The sequence below is a fragment of the Zonotrichia albicollis genome, chromosome 32, assembly GCF_047830755.1.
Source record: "Zonotrichia albicollis isolate bZonAlb1 chromosome 32, bZonAlb1.hap1, whole genome shotgun sequence".
Classification (NCBI taxonomy): Eukaryota; Metazoa; Chordata; class Aves; order Passeriformes; family Passerellidae; genus Zonotrichia; species Zonotrichia albicollis.
Window position 1 is genome coordinate 2,574,311 of NC_133850.1, and position 18,616 is coordinate 2,592,926.

The following is an 18,616-nucleotide window of genomic DNA, read 5'->3' on the forward strand; positions in this document are numbered from 1 at the left end:
CCCTCCCCATTTGGTTTTGGGGTCCCACCCCCTCCACTTTTGGGGTCTCCTTCCCCTTTGGTTTTGGGGGGTCCCCTCCCCCACCCTCCAGTATTGGGGGCCCCTCCCCTCATGGCCCCGATTTTGGGATCCCCTGCCCCTCCCCCATCTCTGGTTTTGGGGTCCCCGCCCCCCTCCAATATAGGGGGGACCCCTCCCCTCCCTTCCCTCCCATCACAGCTTAGGGGTCTCCTCCCCCACTCTTATTTTGGGGTCCCCTTTTCCCTCGCCCTTTGGTTTTAGGGGTCCCCTCCCCTCCCCCGCTCTGACTTTGGGGGGTTCCTTCCCCTCCCCCACTCTGGTTTTGGGGTCCCCTCCCCCCTCTGATATTGGGGGGCCCCTCCCCTCCCTCCCCCCCCATGCCCCAATTTTGGGGTCTCCTTCCCTCCTCCACTCTGATTTTGTGGTTCCCTTTCCCCTCCCCCACTCTGGTTTTGGGGTCCCCTCCCCCCCAGCCCCTCCCCCAGTTCCGGTGACGCCCCCTCAGTGTGGGGGAGGGGCGGGGGTGCCCCCATTTCCGCCTTTATTGCCCTGGGGGGGTCGCGGGGGGGCCCGGGGGGGTCCCGAGGGTCTCCAGGAGGCGCCGGGCAAAGGCCTGTTCCAGCTGGGGGGGGGAGAGGGGTGAGACCCCCAAAAATCCCCCCAAAATACCCCTGAGAGCCCCCCAAAAATCCCCCAAAAAACCCCTGAGAGCCCCCCAAAAATCCTCCCAAAATACCCGAGAGCCCCCCAAAAACCTCCCCAAAATACCCCCGAGAGCCCCCCCAAAAATCCCCCCAAAATACCCGAGAGCCCCCCAAAAATACCCCTGAAAGCCCCTAAAAAATCCCCCCAAATTACCCCTGAGCCCCCCTCAAATTGTCCCAAAAATCCTCCAGAGACCCCCACTGAGACCCCCCCCAAGACTCCCCCTGAGAGCCCCCCAAAATCCCCCCGAGACCCCCAAAAATAGCCCCAAAATACCCGAGACCCCCAAAAATCCCCTCAATAAGCCCCCAAAATACCCCTGAGACCCCCCAAAAACCCCAAGAGCCCCCAAAATCCCCCTGAGAACCCCCCAAAATCCCCCCAGATCCCCCGAGACCTTCCCAAGACCCCCCAAAAATCCCCGAGACCCCCAAAGACCCCCCCTGAGACCTCCCCGAGACCACCCCTCAAATCCCCCCAAAATCCCCCTGAGACACCCCCAAGACCCCCAAGAATCTCCCTGAGACCCCCGAGAGCCCCCCAAAACCTCCCAGGACCCCCCAACCTTTCTTAGGGACCCGCCCCTCCCCCACCTCCAGCAGCAGCCCCTCCCCCTCCTCGGGGGGGCGGAGCTCCAGGGTCACGCGGTGCGGGGGGAGGGGCCCGAGCCCGGCCCGGTGCAGCTCCAGCTCTGAGGGGGGAGGGGCGGGGTCAGCAAAGGGGGAGGGGCAAAATGGAGGAAGGATTTGGGGCCTGGTCCCTCCCCCTCCACGGCCCCTCCCCCGGTGGTTTGGTCCTGGCCCCTCCCCTTCCCTCCCCTCCCCTCCCCCGGTATTTTTGGTCTCTCCCCTCCCGGAAGTTGCTCTTTGCAACCCGGAAGTTCCTTTTTCCACTCCCGGAAGTCGCTCCCCCTTCCCGCCGGAAGTTGCTTTCCCTCTCCCGGAAGTTGCTCTTCTCCCCCCGGAAGTTGCTATCCCCACCACCAGAAGTCGTTTTCCTCCCCTTCCCGGAAGTTTCTGTCCCCTCCACCGGAAGTTGCTGTCCGCTGCGCTGGAAGTTGCTCTTTGCAACCCGAAAGTTCCTTTTCCCACTCCTGGAAGTTGCTCTCCTTCCCCCGGAAGTCGCTCTCCCTTACTGTACGTTGCTCTCCCCACCCCCGGAAATTCCTCTGCCACCATGGGAAGTTGCTTTACACCTCCCCGGAAGTTCTTTTTTCCACTCCCTGAAGTTGCTCTTCCCTGCCCAGAACTTGCTTCCCCTTCCCCAGCATTGATCTCCCCTCCCCGGAAGTTGCCCTCTGCCCCCGCAAGTTCCTCTCTTCTGCCCCGGAAATTCCTCTCCCACCACAGGAAGCCACTCTCCACCTCACCGGAAGTTGCTCTTTCCACCCCAGTTCTTTTTTCTACTCCCAGAAGTCGCTTTCCCCTTCCCCAGAAGTTGTACTTCCTTTCCCGGAAGTTGATCTTCCTTTCCCAGAAGTTCCCCCTTCCCGGAAGTTGCTTTTTCCAACCCGGAAGTTCGTCTCTCCCTCCCCGGAAGTCTCTCTACGCCCCCCGGAAGTCGCTCTTCCCCCCCAAATTTTGCTCTGCCCCACCGGAAGTCTTTCTAGCCCCCCTGAAGTTGCTTCCCCTAGTCCAGAAATATCTCTTTCCTCCCGGAAGTTGCTTTTCTTCCCCTTTTAGCTGCAATTCTTGCCCCAGAACTTGGTCTCTCCCTCCCCGAAAATTTCTCTTCTCCCCTGGAAGTCTCTCCCCTTCCCCGGAAGTTGCTCTCCCCCACCAAAAGTTGTTCTCCCTCTCCGGAAGTTACTTTCTCCTCCCGGAAGTCGGTCTTCCTTCCCCAAAAGTTGCTCTCCCATGCCCAGAAGTGGCTCTCACCCTCCTCAGAACCTGCTCTCCCTTCCTGGAAGTGGCTTCCCCTCTCCCAGAACTGATCTCCCTTCCCCGGAAATTGCTCCAACGCCACCGGAAGTTCTTCCCCCTCCTCCTGGACGTTGCTTTCTCTCCCCAGAATTTATCTCCCTTCCCCCGGAAGTTCCTCTCTCCCTTCCCCCGGAAGTTCCTACCCCCCCCCCCCACCGGAAGTGGTTCCCCCCCACCGTGAGTGTCTCTCTCACCCTCCCGGAAGCGCTGGCTGTCGAACGGCTGCAGCAGCGCCCCCGGCTGGAGGGGCCCTTGGGGGGCGTGGGGTCCCCTGACCACGGCGGGGGTGGGGCCGTGCCCGGGGCGCAGGCGCAGGAAGAGCCCCCGGGGGGCGCTGCTGAGCAGCAGCCCCGGCCCCGCCCCCAGCGGCAGCACCAATCGGGGCAGCGGCGGCGGCGGCGCCCCCTGGCGGCCGGGAGGACTCAGCAGGTACTCGCCCGGAGGCACCGCCCCCTGCCAGGCCTGGGCGGGGCCTCGGCGCAGCCGCAGCAGCAGCGCAGCGTCCCCTGCGGGAAAGGGGCGGGGTCAGCGCGGGGTATAAAAGAAAGTGGTGGGACCACAGCGAGGGGCGGGGCTAAAGGGGGTGGAGTGGGAATTCAAGGGGCAGGGTCAGTATGAGAGGCGGGGCTAAAAGTGAAGAATGGGGCGTGGCTAAAAAGTGAAATATAAATGAAAGGGGCGGGGACACCGGGAGGGGCGGAACTAAATGTGAGTGAGGCGTAGCTAAAGGGTGGGGTGTAATGAAAGGGGCGCGGTCACTGCAAGGGGCGGGACTAAAAAGTGGGATGGGAATTAAAGGGGTGGGGTCACGGCAAGGAGCGTGGCTAAAAGAGCGGGGTATAAATGAAAGCGGCGTAGTCCTGGGGGGCGGGGCTAAAGGGTGGGGTGTAGAAGAAAGGGGCGGGGACACTGTGAGGGGCGGGGCTAAAGGTGAAAAGTGGGATGTGGCTTAAGCGGGTGGTCTAGGAATGAAAGGGGCGGGGCCAGCACGAGGGAGGGCTTCAGGTGGGGAGTCAGGAATGGCTAAAGGGTGGAGTGGGAATGAAGAGGGCGGGGACAACACAAGGGGCGGGGCTAGAAGTGAGGAGTGGGCCTGGATAAAAGAGGGTGGGGTATAAGTTAAACAGGCAGGGTCACTGCGAGGGGTGGGGCTAAAGGTAGGGAGTGGGGCGTGGCTAAAGGTTGTGGATTAGGAATTAAGGAGGCAGGGCTAAGGTTGGGGAGTGGGCGGGGCTAAAGGAGATGGAGTTGGATTTAAAGGGGTGGGGTTACTGTGAGGGACATGGCTAAATGTGTGGGGTATAAATGAAAGGGGAGTGGTCCTCCTGGAGGGTGGGGCTAAAGGGTGGGGTATAGATGAGAGGGGCGGGGTCACCACGAGGGGCGGGGCTAAGAGTGGGGCATTGCTAAAGGGGGTGGGAATGAAAGGGGCAGGGCCATAGAGGGTGGGGGTGGAGCCAAAGCTCTGCAGGTCCCCAGGTTTCGGGGAGAAGGGAATGCTGTGACAGTGTTGAGGGCATGGCCATGTTTATCTCCTCCCCTTTTGGGGTGTGGCTTACCGTCGGCGGGGGGGAGGGGCTCTGCGCTCTCCACCTCGATGCGCAGGGGCAGCACTTCCTGGGGCGGAGCCTCTGCTAAAAAGGTGTGGTCATGCAGAGGTCCCGCCCCCTAGCTCCACCCCCAGGGCTGCCCCAGCCCCAGGATTGGCCAAGAACTGCCCCCTCCCTCCCTCTCACCGGGTTTTTCCTCATCCGGGGTTCCATCCTGGCTCTCGGGGGGCGGGGTCGGTGGGAGGGGCTCCGTGGGGCTCAGCCCCGCCTCCTTCTGGCTCTGCCGGCCCTTGGGGGGCTTTGGCTCTGTTGGGGGGGCGGCACTGAGAGGGTTAACACGGCTCTGACACCTGCACCCCCATTTCTGGTGTGTCCCCCCATATTGAGTCCCCATTTCTGGTGTGTCCCCCTGTATTCTGTCCCCCAACCTCATTTCTGATGTGTCCCCCCATATTCCATCCCCTTTTCCAGTGTGTCCCCCCCAGAATGAGTTCCCGTTTCTGGTGTGTCCCCCCATATTCAGTCTCCACTCTTCATTTCCCGTTTCCCTCCCATATTCCATCCCTGTTTGCGGTGTGTCGTCCCATATTTCGTCCTCTCACACCATATCCTGTGTCTCCCCCTATTTTCAGTCCCCACTCCCCATTTCCTGTGTGTCCCCATATATTCAGTCCCCACTCCCCATTTCCTGTGTGCCCCCTCATATTCAGCCCCCTCACCCTTTTTCCAGTGTCCCCCTCTATATTCAGTCCCCTCATTCCATTTCCTTTGTTTACCCCCATATTCACTCCCCATTTCCTGTGTGTCCCCCTATATTCAGCCCCCTCACCCATTTCCGGTGTCCTCTCTATTCAATCCCCACCCCATTCCCTGTGTCCCACCAATCTCCATCCCCCATTCGATGCCCCCATTTCCCGTTCCCCCCCATTCAATCCCCCTATTCCCATCCCCATTCCCGTCCCGTTCCCGTTCCCGTTCCCGTCCCCATCCCCATCCCCATCCCCGTTCCCGGTTCTCACCGCGGGCGGGCAGCACCCGGTACACGCGGTACGGGCAGGGCCCGTCGGAGCGGCCCCGCCCCGGCAGCTGCCGGAACTCGGGGCTCCGGGCCAGGGCGCAGCGCAGCCGCGTCTTCCAGCCCGCGGGGTCGGGGGGGTCCCCGGGCCGCAGCCGCCCCTTGTACTCCGCCCACGCCTGCCGGGAGCAGCGCACTCAGGCCACGCCCACTGCCACGCCCAGCTCATTTGCATAGCGAGGGCCCCGCCCCAATCTCGCACTTTGCATGGCTCCGCCCAATGTTCAAGGCCCCGCCCCCACCAGGTTTCTTCGGCAGAGGGGGCGTGGCTCAAGCCTCACCTCCTCCCATGGCTTTGCTTAGCGTGGGTCCGCCAATAGCCCCGCCCTCTTCTTACCTCCTCCCTCTTTCACAGCCTCTAAGCCCCGCCTCTAAGCCAGGTCCCGCCCATCACCTTAGAGAGCCCTGCCCCTCAGTTTTGCGAAGCCCGCCCATCACTAAGCTCCGCCCTTGACCCCGCCCCTAACAATTCAGAGCATCGTTATTAGCCCCGCCTCCACCGTGCCGGGCCACGCCCCCTCTCTGAATAGCCCCGCCCCTGACCCTGCAGGCTGCACCCCTCACTACATAGCACCGCCCCTCAGTCTGTATAGCCCCGCCCCTCTGTGTAGCCCTGCCCCTGACGTTGCAGGCTCCACCCTTCACTACCTAGTTCCGCCCCTTTATGCAAAATCCCACGCGTTGCACAGCCCCGCCCCCAGCCCCACTCCTACTCTACAGAGCCCTGCCCCTCTGTCACTATAGCCCCGCCCACAGCCTGCAAAGCACCTCCCCAGCCCCGCCCCTCATTCTGCAGAGCCCCGCTCCTCGGTCGCTGTAGCCCCACCCCTCACTCTGCCTAGCACCGCCCCTACTTTGCATAGCCCCGCCCCACTGTGCAGCCCCCTACCCTGCGTAGCCCCACCCCTACCCTGGAGATTGCAATCCCTGCCCCATCGCTAGCCCCGCCCCTTACTGCGCATAGCCCCGCCCCTTGCTCGCTGCAGCCCCGCCCCTCAGTGCTATAGCCTCACGTCACACAGCGCCGTCCTCACCCTGTATAGCCCCGCCCCTACTTTGCATAGTGCTACCCCGGCCCCTCGGTCACTGTAGCCCCGCCCCTACTTTGCATAACCCCGCCCCTGTCCCACTAGCCCCGCCTGTACGCCGAAGGCCCCACCCCTTCTTTGCAGAGCACCACCCGCGTCCCATCGTTGTCCACTCCCCTCACTGTGCATAGCCCCGCCCCTCGGTCGCTGTAGCCCCGCCCCTAAACTGTAGGCCCCGCCCCTACTGTGCATCGTGCTGTCCCTGCCTTTTCGCTGGCCACGCCCCTCACTGTGCATAGCCCCGCCCCTCGTTGTTATGTCCCGCCCCTACTCTGCATAGCCCCGCCCCTACTTTGCATAGCGCCGCCCCCGAGCCCTCGCGGGCCCCGCTCCGCCCGCCGTGCGCCCACGGGATCCGCAGCGCCGTCCGGGCCGCGTCGTCCCACTGCAAACCGGGGAAGCGCCCGCTCTGCAGCTGGGCCAGCAACCAGGGCCGGAGCCGCCGCGGGCCGCCCTCCGCCATCCCGGGCACCGGGAGAGACCCGACAGCGGCGGGGACAACGGGGGACAGCGGCGGGGACAGAGGGGACGGGGGCAGAGAGGGACGGAGGGGACACCGGGGACAGAGGAGAGCGAGGGGGACAACGGGGAGAGAGGGGAGGGAAGGGGACAGAGGAGACAGCGGGGAGAGAGGGGACAGAGGGACGGGGGGACAGAGGGACAAGCGGAGGGACCCGAGGTTCGATTCCGAGTCCCGGACTCGCCGAGCGGCGCCCGCGCTTCCGGGAATTGACGTCACCGCGACGGCCACGTGATCCCCGCCGCCAATCAGTGGGCGCGCACGCGGCACCGCCCCCGGCGTGAGAGGGAGTGGCAGCGCCGAGCGGGAGTTCCCGGAATAGGGCGGGGCTACAGTGCATGGAGCCGGCTATGTTTGCATAAAGGGGCGTGGCTAAAGCTTATGGGGCCGACTACGTTAGCATAAAGGGGCATGGTTATAGCTCTCAGAATCACTTCTGTATTTGCATAAAGGGGCGTGGTTATCGAGCATGGTACTGCTTTCATAAAGGGGCGTGGTTGTAGGAAACAGCCCCTCCCGTGTATTTGCATAAAGGGGCGTGGTTATAGATCATGGTACCGGCTCTGTGTTTGCATAAAGAGGTGTGGGTAAGGCTCATGGTATTGCCTCTATATTTGCATAAAGGGGCGTGGCTATGACTCACTGTATTGCCTCTGTATTTGCATAAAAGGGCATGGTTATAGTGTACAGCACCTCCCTGTATTTGCATAAGGGGCGTGGTCATAGTGTACACCTCCCTGTATTTGCATAAAGGGGCGTGGCTGACACCACACCAACTCTGTAGTTGCATGAAGGGGCGTGGTTATCATGCACAGCACTGCCTCTGAATTTGCATAAAGGGGCGTGGCTATAATGCTCAGAATATTATATTTGCATAAAGGGGCGTGGCCCTAACACACTGTATCCTTTTTTGTATTTGCATAAAGGGCCGTTTCTCTCATATTTGCATCAGGGGCCGGGTCCATTTGTGCAAGCCCCACCTCCTTTTCCCAAATTCCTGCCCAGGCTCCCCTAAAGACCAAGCTGAGATTTTGGGGTCCCCCTGGGGCCCCGAGAGCTCTCCCCGATCCCAGGGACCCAAACTGGGGGGGCACGCACAAACCGGGGGGTTCACACTCACATTTTGGGGGCTCACACCCACATTTAGGGCATCACACCTGGATTTTGGGGAGGATCTCGGATTTGGGGGTCACACCCACATTTAGGGGGTCACACACAGATTTTGGGGTCTCACACCCGGATTTAGGGTCTCAGATTTTGGGGTCTCACACAGATTTTGGGGTCTCACACAGCTTTATTGCCCACCCCCCACACTGGGGGGTCCGGGGGGAATTTTGGGGGGGTCTCACCTGACCCCCGCCCCTCCCCCGCCCCCCGCGCCCCCTCCCTGCGCCCCCCCCCGCGTCGGGGGCTCCGGACATCATGAGGAAGAGCACGATGGGGATGATGTACATCCACTGCGGGGAGAGGGGAGAGGGGTCAGCACAAAATCAGCCCCAAAATCAGCCCAAATCCAGCCCAAAACACCCCCAAAATCAGCCCCAAAATCACCCCAAGTTCAGCCCCAAAACACCCCCCGAAAACGACTCCAAAATCAAGCCCAAATAACCCTAAAATCCACCCCAATACCCACCCCAAAATAAATCCAGGTCACCCCAAAATCAGCCCCACATCCACCCCAAAATCAGCCCAAATAACCCCCTCCAAAATCCACCCAAAATCAGCCCAAAAATCAGCCCAAATCACCCCAAAATTCACTCTAAAATCAGGCCAAATCAGCCCCAAATTACCCCTAAATCCACCCAAAACCCAGCCCCAAATCAGCCCCAAAATCGGCCCAAAAACCACTCCAAATCCCCCCCCCAAAATCACCCCAAAACCCACCCCAAAAATCCAACCCAAACCACCCCAAAGTCCACCCAAAACCAGCCCCAAATCAACCCAAAATCCACCCCAATATCAGCCCCCAAAATCCACCCAAATCCACCCCAGAATCTCCCCCAAAATCCACCCCAAATCCACTCCAAAATCACCCCAAAATCCACCCTAAAATCACCCAGATCACCCCAAAATAAGCCCAGATCACCCCAAAATCAGCTCAATCCACTCCAAAATCCACCCCAATATCAGCCCACAAAATCAGCCCCAAATCCACCCCAGAATCTCCTCCAAAATCAGCCCCAAATCCACTCCAAAATCACCCCAAAATCCACCCAAAGCCACCCCAAAACCACCCCAAAATCACCCAGATCACCCCAATATAAGCCCCAAAATCCACCCCAAATCAACCCAAAATGTGCCCCCAAAATCAGCTCAAATCTGCCCAAAATCAGCCCCAAATTACTCCTAAACTCACCCAAAATCAGCCCCGAATTACTCCTAAATCCACCCAAAATCAGGCCAAAAATCAGCCCAAAGTCACCCCTAAATCCACCTCATAATCAGCCCAAATCCACCCCAAAATCACTCCCCCCAAATTCACCTCAAAATCCACCCCAAATCAGCCCAGATCACCCCAAAATTCACGCCAAAATCAGCCCCAAATCACCTCCCAAAATCACCCCAAAATTCACTCCAAAATTCACCCTAAAATCAGCCCAAAACACCCCAAAATTCACCCCAAAACCCACCCAAAATCCACCCAAAATGAGCCCAAATCAGTCCAAATATCCACCCCAAAATCAACCCAAATATCCACCCCAAAATCAGCCCAAATAATCCCAAAATTCGCCCCAAAATCAGCCAAAATAACCCCAAACTCAGCCCAAAATCCATCCCAAAATCAGCCCCAGAACCAGCCCAGATCACCTCAAAATCCACCCCAAAATCAGCCCCAAATCATCCCCCCAAAACAGCCAACTGACCCCAAAATCACCCCAGATCACCCCAAATCAGCCCCTAATCACCCCAAAATCAGCCCAGATGGCCCCAAAATCTGCCCAAATCCACCCCAGAATCTCCCCCAAAATCAGCCCCAAATCCACTCCAAAATCACCCCAAAATCCACCCTAAAATCAGTCCCAAATGGGAAATGAGGGGGGAGAGTCACCCCAAATCCACCCCAAAATCACCCCAATATCAGCCTCCAAAATCCGCCCAAATCCACCCCAGAATATCTCCCAAAATCCACCCCAAATCCACTCCAAAATCACCCCAAAATCCACCCCAAATCAACCAAATCCACCCCAAAATCACCGAGATCACCCCAATATCAGCCCAACATCCACCCCAATATCAGCCCCCAAAATCTGCCCAAATCCACCCCAAAATCACCCCAAATTCAGCCCAAATCCACACCAAAGTCCACTCAAAATCAGCCCCAAATCAGCCCAGATCACCCCAATATCAACCCCAAAATCCACCCCAAATCACCCCAAAATCCATCCCAAATCAGCCCAGATCAACCCAAAATCAGCCCCAAATGACCTCCCCAAATAACCCCAAAATCACCCCAAAAATCCATCCCAAATCAGCCCCAAATCACTCCCTCAAAATCTCCCCAAAATCACCCCAGATCACCCCTAAATCAGGTGGTTTTGGGGTGTCAGGGTGGATTTTGGGGTGTCAGGGAGGATTTTAGGATGCCCCAGATGTTTTTTGGGGTGCCCCAGGTGGTTTTTGGGGTGTCCCTCACGTATTTGGCGAAGAAGGATTTCAGGGTGTTTTTGGGGTGTTTCAGGGCTGTTTTTGGGGTGCTTTTGGGGTGTTTTTGGGGTGTTTCAGGGCTGTTTTTGGGGTGTTTTTGGGCTGTTTCAGGGCTGGTTTTGGGGTGTTTCAGGGCTGTTTTTGGGGTGCCCCAGGGGGTTTCAGGGCTGTTTTTGGGGTGTTTCAGGGCTGTTTTTTGGGGTGTTTTGGGGTGGTTTTGGGGAGTCCCTCACGTATTTGGCGAAGAAGGATTTCTGCTCCTGGGGGTTGCGGGCGCGCTGGGCCTGCTCCTGCTCCAGGTGCCGGATGAAGGCGGCGGTCTCGGGGCTGGGGACACCAAGGGGGACATTGGGGACACCAATGGGGACACACAGGGGACATCTCCCCATGTCCCCCCCGTCCCCATGTCCCCCATATCCCAGTGTCCCCCCCATCCCCTTGTCCTTCCCATGTCCCCATGTCCCCTCATGTCCCTCCCTGTGTCCCCATGTCCCCGTGTCCTTCCTATCCCCACACATCCTCCATGTCCCCGTGTCCCCCCATGTCCCCATGTCCTCCCTGTCCCCCTGTCCTGCATCCCCCCATCTCCTGTCCCCTGTCCCCATCCCCTGTCCCCCTGTCCCCCTGTCCCCTCTCCCCTGTCTCCATCCCCCGTCCCCTGTCCAGTGTCCCTTGTCTCCTGTCCTGTGTCCCTCTGTCCCCCATCCCCTGTCCCCTGACCCCATCCCATATTCCCCTGTCCCCCCGTGTCCCTCGTCCCCATCCCCTGTCCCCATGTCCCCTCCGTATCCACATGTCCCCACGTCCCCTGTCCCTGTCCCCCTGTCCCTCACATCCCCACAAATCTCCCCCATGTCCCCTCCTGTCCCTGCCACTGTCCCCATCCCCTGTCCCCGTGTCCCCCTGTCTCCCATCCCCTGTCCCTGTCCCCATCCCCTCGCATCCCCACACATCCCCCCCATATCCCTGTGTCCCTCTCTGTCCCCATCCCCTGTCCCCTGTCCAGTGTCCCTTGTCCCCTGTCCAATGTCCCTTGTCCCCTGTCCTGTGTCCCTCTCTGTCCCCATCCCCCATCCCCTGTCCAGTGTCCCTTGTCCCCTGTCCAATGTCCCTTGTCCCCTGTCCTGTGTTCCCCTGTCCCCATCCCCTGTCCCCCTGCCCCTCCTGTCCCTGCCACTGTCCCCATTCCCTGTTCCCATGTCCCTCCTGTCCCCGTGCCCCCCTGTTCCCTGTCCCCCATCCTGTCCCCCATCCCCTGTCCCCTCTCTCCTGTCCCTGTCCCCCATCCCCATGTCCCCATGTCCCCCGTCCCCATATCCCACTGTCCCCCTGTCCCCATGTCCCCCCATGTCCCCATGTCCCCTGTCCCCATATCCCATGTCCCCATGTCCCCCCATCCCCATGTCCCCATATCCCCCCATGTCCCCCTGTCCCCATGTCCCCTGTCCCCCTGTCCCCATGTCCCCCGTCTCGTGTCCCCCTGTCCCCCCGTCCCCTGTCCCCATGTCCCCCCATGTTCCCATGTCCCCTGTCCCCTGTCCCTCTGTCCCCGTGTCCCCGTGTCCCCTGTCCCCATATCCCCTGTCCCCCTGTCCCCCTGTCCCCCTGTCCCCCTGTCCCCATGTCCCCTGTCCCCATGTCCCCATATCCCCTGTCCCCATATCCCCTGTCCCCCTGTCCCCCTGTCCCCCTGTCCCCCTGTCCCCATGTCCCCTGTCCCCATGTCCCCATATCCCCTGTCCCCATATCCCCCCATGTCCCCCTGTCCCCCTGTCCCCATATCCCCTGTCCCCTGTCCCCCTGTCCCCTGTCCCCATATCCCCTGTCCCCATGTCCCCATGTCCCCATGTCCCCCTGTCCCCCTGTCCCCGTGTCCCCGTGTCCCCGTGTCCCTCACGTGGCCGCGGGCTGGGGCTGTCTCAGTGCCACCGAGGTGTTGAACATCTCCAGGTGCTCGTCCTCAACCCAGGTGCCCCTGCAGGTGCCAGGGGCGGCCACCACGCCCAGGGCCACCACGTGCCCGGCCACGTCCAGGTGCAGGGACAGCTGGTCCGAGAGGTGCGACTCCAGCAGGGCACACTGGGGACAGGGGGACACGTCAGGGGACATGGGGACATGAGGGGACATGGGGACATGAGGGGACATGAGGGGACATGGGGACACGTCAGGGGACATGGGGACATGAGGAGACAGGGGGGACATGAGGGGACAGGAGTACAGGGACATGTGAGGGGACAGGGGGACACGGTGATTGTGGCACAGGGACATGGGCACACAGGATATGGTGGCACAGGGACATGTGAGGGGACACGGGGACATGTGAAGGGACAGGGGGGACATGGGGGACATGAGGGGACATGGGGACATGAGGACACAGGATATGGTGGCACAGGGACCTGTGAGGGGACACAAGGGACATGGGTGACAGTGCCACAGGGGGACATGAGGGGACAGGGACACCAGGACATGTGAGGGGACACAGGGACACAGGTGACAGTGGCACAGGGGGACATGTGAGGGGACACAGGGACATGGGGACATGAGTGATAGTGGCACAGGGCATGTGAGGGGACACAGGGATGCAGGTGACAGTGGCACAGGGGACACATGGGGGGACAGTAGCATGGGGACACGTGAGGGGACACAGGGAGGGTGACAAGGACATGGGGGGGACACAGAGGAACAAGGGGCAGGAGGACCCTGGGGTGTCCCAGGGGTGTCACAGGTGGGTCCCAGGGGGTGACACAGGGGGTGACAGAAATGACACAGGTCAGGGTGTCCCCAGCTGTCCCCAGGTGTCCCCAGATGGCCCAGGGTGTCCCCAAGGTGTCCCCAGGTGTCCCCAGTGTCACTCACCGCCCTCACAAAGGAGGTGACAAACTCGGTGTCCCCGTCCTCGCCAGGGCCCTGGGGACGGCGAGGGACCCGCACCCGGTACAGCCCATCCCGCGCTGCCACCTCCTGTGGGGACACCAGTGTCACCTCAGTGTCACCTTATTGTCACCCAATGTCACCTCAGTGTCACCCAGTGTCACCGCAGTGTCACCCAATGTCACCTCAGTGTCACCCAGTGTCACCCAGTGTCCCCTGGCATCTGTGCAATGTCCCCCCAGTGTCACCTGTATGTCACTCCAACGTCACCCCAGGGTCACCTCCATATCCCTTCAGTGTCACCCCAATGTCCCCCACATTGTCCCCCATGTCTGTCCCCCTGTCCCCCTGTCCGTCCGTCGCTCACCCTCAGCCGCGCTCTCTCCATGTCCCCCCGTGTCCTGGTGTGTCCCCATGTCCCTTCGGTGTCCCTCTGTCCCTCTGTCTGTCTGTCACACCCTCAGCCATGCTCATCCCATGTTCCCCCTGTGTCCCCGTTGCTGTCCCCATGTCCGTCTGTCCATCCGTCTCTCACCCTCAGCCGCGCTCTCTCCTCCTCCCCCAGCAGTCCCCGTGTCCCCGTTGCTGTCCCCATGTCCGTCTGTCCCCATGTCTGTCTGTCCGTCCGTCGCTCACCCTCAGCCGCGCTCTCTCCTCCTCCCCCAGCGGTTTCTGCGCCAGCGCCAGCGCGGGCTCGGGGCCCCAGCTCAGCGACAGCGACCCCCGGCGGCGGAACCGGGGAACGTCATCTGCGGGACGGACAGACGGACAGACACGGACAGGGGGACAGGGGATAGAGGGACAGGGACACAGACAGAGACAGGGACAGGGATGGGGATAGAGGGGACAAGCACACAAACAAGGACGGGGACAGGGGACAGGGACAGAGGGGACATGGGGACAGGGAATAGAGGGGATAGAGGGACATGGGGACAGGGGGACATGGACAGAGGGGACAGGGACAGAGGGACAGGGGATAGAGGGGACAGGAAAGGGGACAGGAAAGGGGACAGGGGGACATGGGGACAGGGACAGGGATGGGGACAGAGGGACAGGGACAGGGGATAGGGGAACACAGATGGGGATGGGGAACAGGGATGGGACAGAGGGACAGAAGGATAGGGACAGAGGGGACAGAGGAGACATGGGGACAGGGATGGGGGACAGGATTGGGGACAAGGACATAGGGGACAGGGGATAGGGGGACAGGGACAAGGATGCAGACAGGGATGGGGACAGAGGGGACAAAGGGGACAGGGGACAGAGGGAGATGGGGACAGGGACAGAGGGATAATGGGACAGGGGAACATGGGGACATGAGGGCAAACGGACATGGGGGTATGGGGACAGAGGGACATGGGGACAGGGGGATATGAGGACATTGGGACACAGCACTGGCACCAGGGACAGCCCAGTCCCCTGCCCCCGATGCCATCCCTGTGTCCCCAGTGCCACCCTCTCCCCATGTCCCCAGTGCCACCCTGTCCCTGTGCCCCCAGAGCCATTCCCATTCCCACAGCCACAGCGCCACCTCCATGTCCCCATGCTGCCACCCAGATCAGTGTCCCCAATGTCCCAATGTCCCCGTGCCTCCAAGTGCCCCCAATCCCCTCGATGTCCCCCAGTGTCCCTGATGTCCCCCTGTCCCCCAACATCCCCAGTGCCCCCCACTGTCCCCATTGTCCCCACTGTCCTGAATGTCTCCCAATGTCCCAAATATCCCCACTGTCCCCAATGTTCTCAGGGCCCCCCAATGTCCCCAGTGTCCCCAATGCCCTCCAGTGTCCCTAATCCCCCTGATGTCCCCCAGTGTCTCCAATGTCCCCAATCCCCCCACTGTCCCCAATCCCCCCACTGTCCCCAATCCCCCCAATGTCCCCACTGTCCCCAATGTCCCCAATATCCCCAATGTCCCCAGTGTCCCTCACCCAGCTCGAAGGAGTGCTCCAGGGTCAGGCTCACCCGGCAGCTCTCAGTGTCACCGGCCTGGGGGGACAAGGAGGGGACACGGGGGTGGCACCAGGACAGGGACACGGGGGTGGCACCACAGGGACACAGGGGTGACACAGAGGGGACACGGGGATGGCACCAGGGGGACACCAAGGGGGACACAGGGGGGACATGGGGGTGACACCAGGACAGGGACATGGGGATGGCACCAGGACAGGGACACCAGGACAGGGACATGGTGGGGACACCAGAGGGACACAGGGGTGGCATCATGGGGACACCAGGACAGGGACACCAAGGGGACATGGAGGGGACACCAGGACAGGGACACGAGGGTGGCACCAGGACAGGGAGACGAGAAGGACATGAGGGTGACATGGAGGTGACACGAGGGTGACACGGTGGTGAGACCCCTGCAGACCTCATGAATATTAATGATCATCCCCACGCCCTCATTAATGCTACTGAGGATCCGCAGCCCCCTCATGAATATTAATCAGCTGGCAGGAGCCAGAACCGCCTCTCATTAGCATTAATGAACTGGAGCCGGCGGACTCATTAATTTGAATCCGTTAATTAATATTAATGAGGGCAGCAAGCAGCCCCGCCCCCCCCAGGTAAAGGAGCTGTTTATGCTAATTAATATTAATGAGGACATACATGTGGCCCCGCCCCTCACGAATTCAAGCACACTTTGTTTATACAGCCCCTAATTAATATTAATGAGGGAAACCACGTGGCCCCGCCCCTCGCAGCTACGGCCGCTATTGGTTGGTTCACTCCTAATTAATATTAATGAGGACATCACACGGCCCCTCCCCTCACAGATTTACACAACAAACTCTACAGGTTTCCACACCCCCTGATTAATATTAATTATTAATAATATTTATTAAGAGCCCCTCTGGGCTATCGGCGATTCTGTTTACACGCCCCCTAATTAATATTAATAAGAGTTCCCGGCACGGGGCCCTGATGAACACCGGGTACCGGGTACCGAGCGCTGTCCCGGCCCCCTCGACTCCCCGGTGCTCCCGGTACCGGAGCCCCCCGTGCTCACCCTGGTACCGGTACCGGTTCCACCCCGGTGATCCCGGTACCAGAGCCCACCCGGCAGAACCCCCCGGTACCGGGGCCCCCTGTGCTCATCCTGATGCCGGTACCGGAGCCCGCTCGCTCCCCCCGGTATCGGAGCCCCCCGTGCTCACCCCGGTATCGGTGCCGGTTCTTCCCCCGGTACCGGAGCCCTCCTCGTTCCCTTAGTGCTCTTGGACACCTCTGTGCTCACCCTGGTGTCGACGCCGGTGCCGGTTCCCCCCGGCAGAACCCCCTTGTACTTGAGGCCCCCCTCGCTCCCTCCGGTACCGGAGCCCCCTGTGCTCACCCTGGTGCCGGTACCGGTATCAGAGCCCCCCTCCCGGTACCGGAGCCCCCTGTGCTCACCCTGGTGCCGGTTCCGGTGCCGGTGCCCCCCCGGCAGAGCCCCCCGGCCTCGCCCAGCGCCGCCCCCGCCGCCAGCAGTGCCAGCACCGGCAGCGGCCACGGCGCCGCCATCTTGGAGCGCGGGGCACGGCGGGAACGGGGCGGGGCCAGCGGGGGGCGGGGCTACAGCGAATGGGCGGGGCCACAGCGAATGGGCGGGGTTGCATGGAATGGGCGTGGGTAGAGCGAATGGGCGGGGCTACAATTAATTGGCAGGACTACAAGGAATTGGCAGGGCTCGAGCAGGTGGGGGGGCTAGAACGGATGGGCGTGGCTACGGCGGATGGGCGGGGCTAGAACAGAGGGGGCGTGGTCAGGAGGTGTGGCCAGGGTCTATGGAAAGGGGAAGGGCTTCTGTGAGAGGGCGGAGCCAATTCTGTGCTCCCATTTGTGTGTTCCCGCCCCCAAATCCAGCCTGGGAACCCCCAGGATGGACAGAGGGACCCCTCAGTGACCTCTGACCCCTCCCAGTGACCCCTGAGTCCCTCCCAGTCACCCTTGAGTTCCCCCCAGCCACCTCTGGGACCCCCCAGTGACCCCTGGGGGCCTCCCAGTGACATTTGGGGACCCCCAGTGATCCTTAGGGACCTCCCAGTGACCCATGACCCTTCCCAGTGACATTTGGGGACCTCCCAGTCCCCTCTGGGACTCTACCCAGTGACCCCTGGGACCCCTCCCAGTCACCCTTGGGGACCTCCCAGTGACCTCTGGGACTCTTCCCAGTGAAATCTGGGGACCCCGAGTGAGCCTTGAGGACCCCCAGTGACCCCTTGGACCCCCCGGTGACTCTCGGGGGCCTCCCAGTGACATCTGGGGACCTCCCAGTGACATTTGGGCAAAACAGGAATGAGCAAAATGGGGATGGGAAAAATGGGACTGAGCAAATTGGGAATGGGCAAAATGGGAATGGGCAAATTGGGAATGAGGAAATTGGGAATGGGAAAAATGGGGATGGGAAAAACAGGAATGAGAAAAACAGGAATGGGCAAAACTGGGATGAGAAAAACGGGAACGAGCGAAACAGGAATGGGCAAAATGGGAATGGGCAAAACAGGCATGGGGAAAACGGGGATGAGAAAAATGGGGATGGGCAAAATGGGAACAAGCAAAACGGGGAAGAACAAAATGGGGATGAGCAAAATGGGAATGGGAAATATGGGAATGAGCAAAACAGGAATGGGCGAAATGGGGATGGGAAAAATGGGAATGGGCAAAATGGGGACGAGCAAAATGGGAATGAGCAAAACGGTAATGGGAAAAATGGGGATGGGAAAAACGGGGAATGGGTAAAACGGGAATGGGCAAAACGAGGATAAGCAAATCAGGAATGGGCAAAATGGGAATGAAGAAAACGGGGAAAACGGGAATGGGCAAAATGGGGATGGGAAAAACAGGAATGAGCAAATCGGGAATGGGCAAAACGGGAATGAAGAAAACGGGAAAACAGGAATGGGCAAAATGAGGATGAGAAAAACGGGGATGGGCAAAACAGGAATGGAAAAAACCGGGATGAGAAAAACGGGAATGAGCGAAATAGGAATGGGCAAAACTGGGATGAACAAAACAGGGATGAACAAAACAGGAATGGGCAAAACGGGAACAAGAAAAAATGGGGATGGGAAAAATGGGAATGAGCAAATCAGGAATGGGCAAAATGGGAATGAAGAAAATGGCAAAATGTGAATGAGCAAAACAGGCATGGGGAAAATGGCAATGAGCAAAACAGAAATGAGGAAAACGGGGATGGGGAAAACAGGAATGAGCAAAATGGGAATGAAGAAAATGGG

General features: G+C 60.3%; 2 protein-coding genes across 4 annotated transcripts; both read right to left on the reverse strand.

Moving 5' to 3' along the window:
• Positions 1-487: 487 nt before the first annotated feature.
• On the reverse strand, positions 488-7,111 carry LOC141726006 (interferon regulatory factor 9-like). 2 transcript variants are annotated; one of them, XM_074530194.1, is made up of 7 exons: positions 6,654-7,111; positions 5,218-5,392; positions 4,385-4,504; positions 4,208-4,279; positions 2,843-3,154; positions 1,320-1,417; positions 488-643 (listed from the first exon to the last, which is right to left on the reverse strand). In XM_074530194.1, exons 1-7 carry the CDS (start codon positions 6,822-6,824, stop codon positions 563-565), a joined length of 1,029 nt encoding a protein of 342 aa, XP_074386295.1. In that variant the 5' UTR covers positions 6,825-7,111; the 3' UTR covers positions 488-562. The 2 variants fall into 2 exon arrangements, with proteins under 2 accessions (XP_074386295.1, XP_074386294.1); XM_074530193.1 differs by having other exon boundaries at positions 4,208-4,282; positions 6,654-7,110.
• A 1,027-nt stretch (positions 7,112-8,138) lies between these two features.
• Positions 8,139-16,950, reverse strand: EMC10 (ER membrane protein complex subunit 10). Of its 2 annotated transcripts, XM_074530190.1 has the most exons (7): positions 16,791-16,950; positions 15,326-15,383; positions 14,034-14,146; positions 13,383-13,487; positions 12,424-12,605; positions 10,760-10,853; positions 8,139-8,338 (listed from the first exon to the last, which is right to left on the reverse strand). In XM_074530190.1, the coding sequence occupies exons 1-7, from the start codon at positions 16,899-16,901 to the stop codon at positions 8,147-8,149; spliced, it is 855 nt and encodes a 284-aa protein (XP_074386291.1). In that variant the 5' UTR covers positions 16,902-16,950; the 3' UTR covers positions 8,139-8,146. The 2 variants fall into 2 exon arrangements, with proteins under 2 accessions (XP_074386291.1, XP_074386292.1); XM_074530191.1 differs by lacking the exon at positions 10,760-10,853 and having other exon boundaries at positions 8,172-8,338.
• Between the last annotated feature and the right edge of the window lie 1,666 nt (positions 16,951-18,616).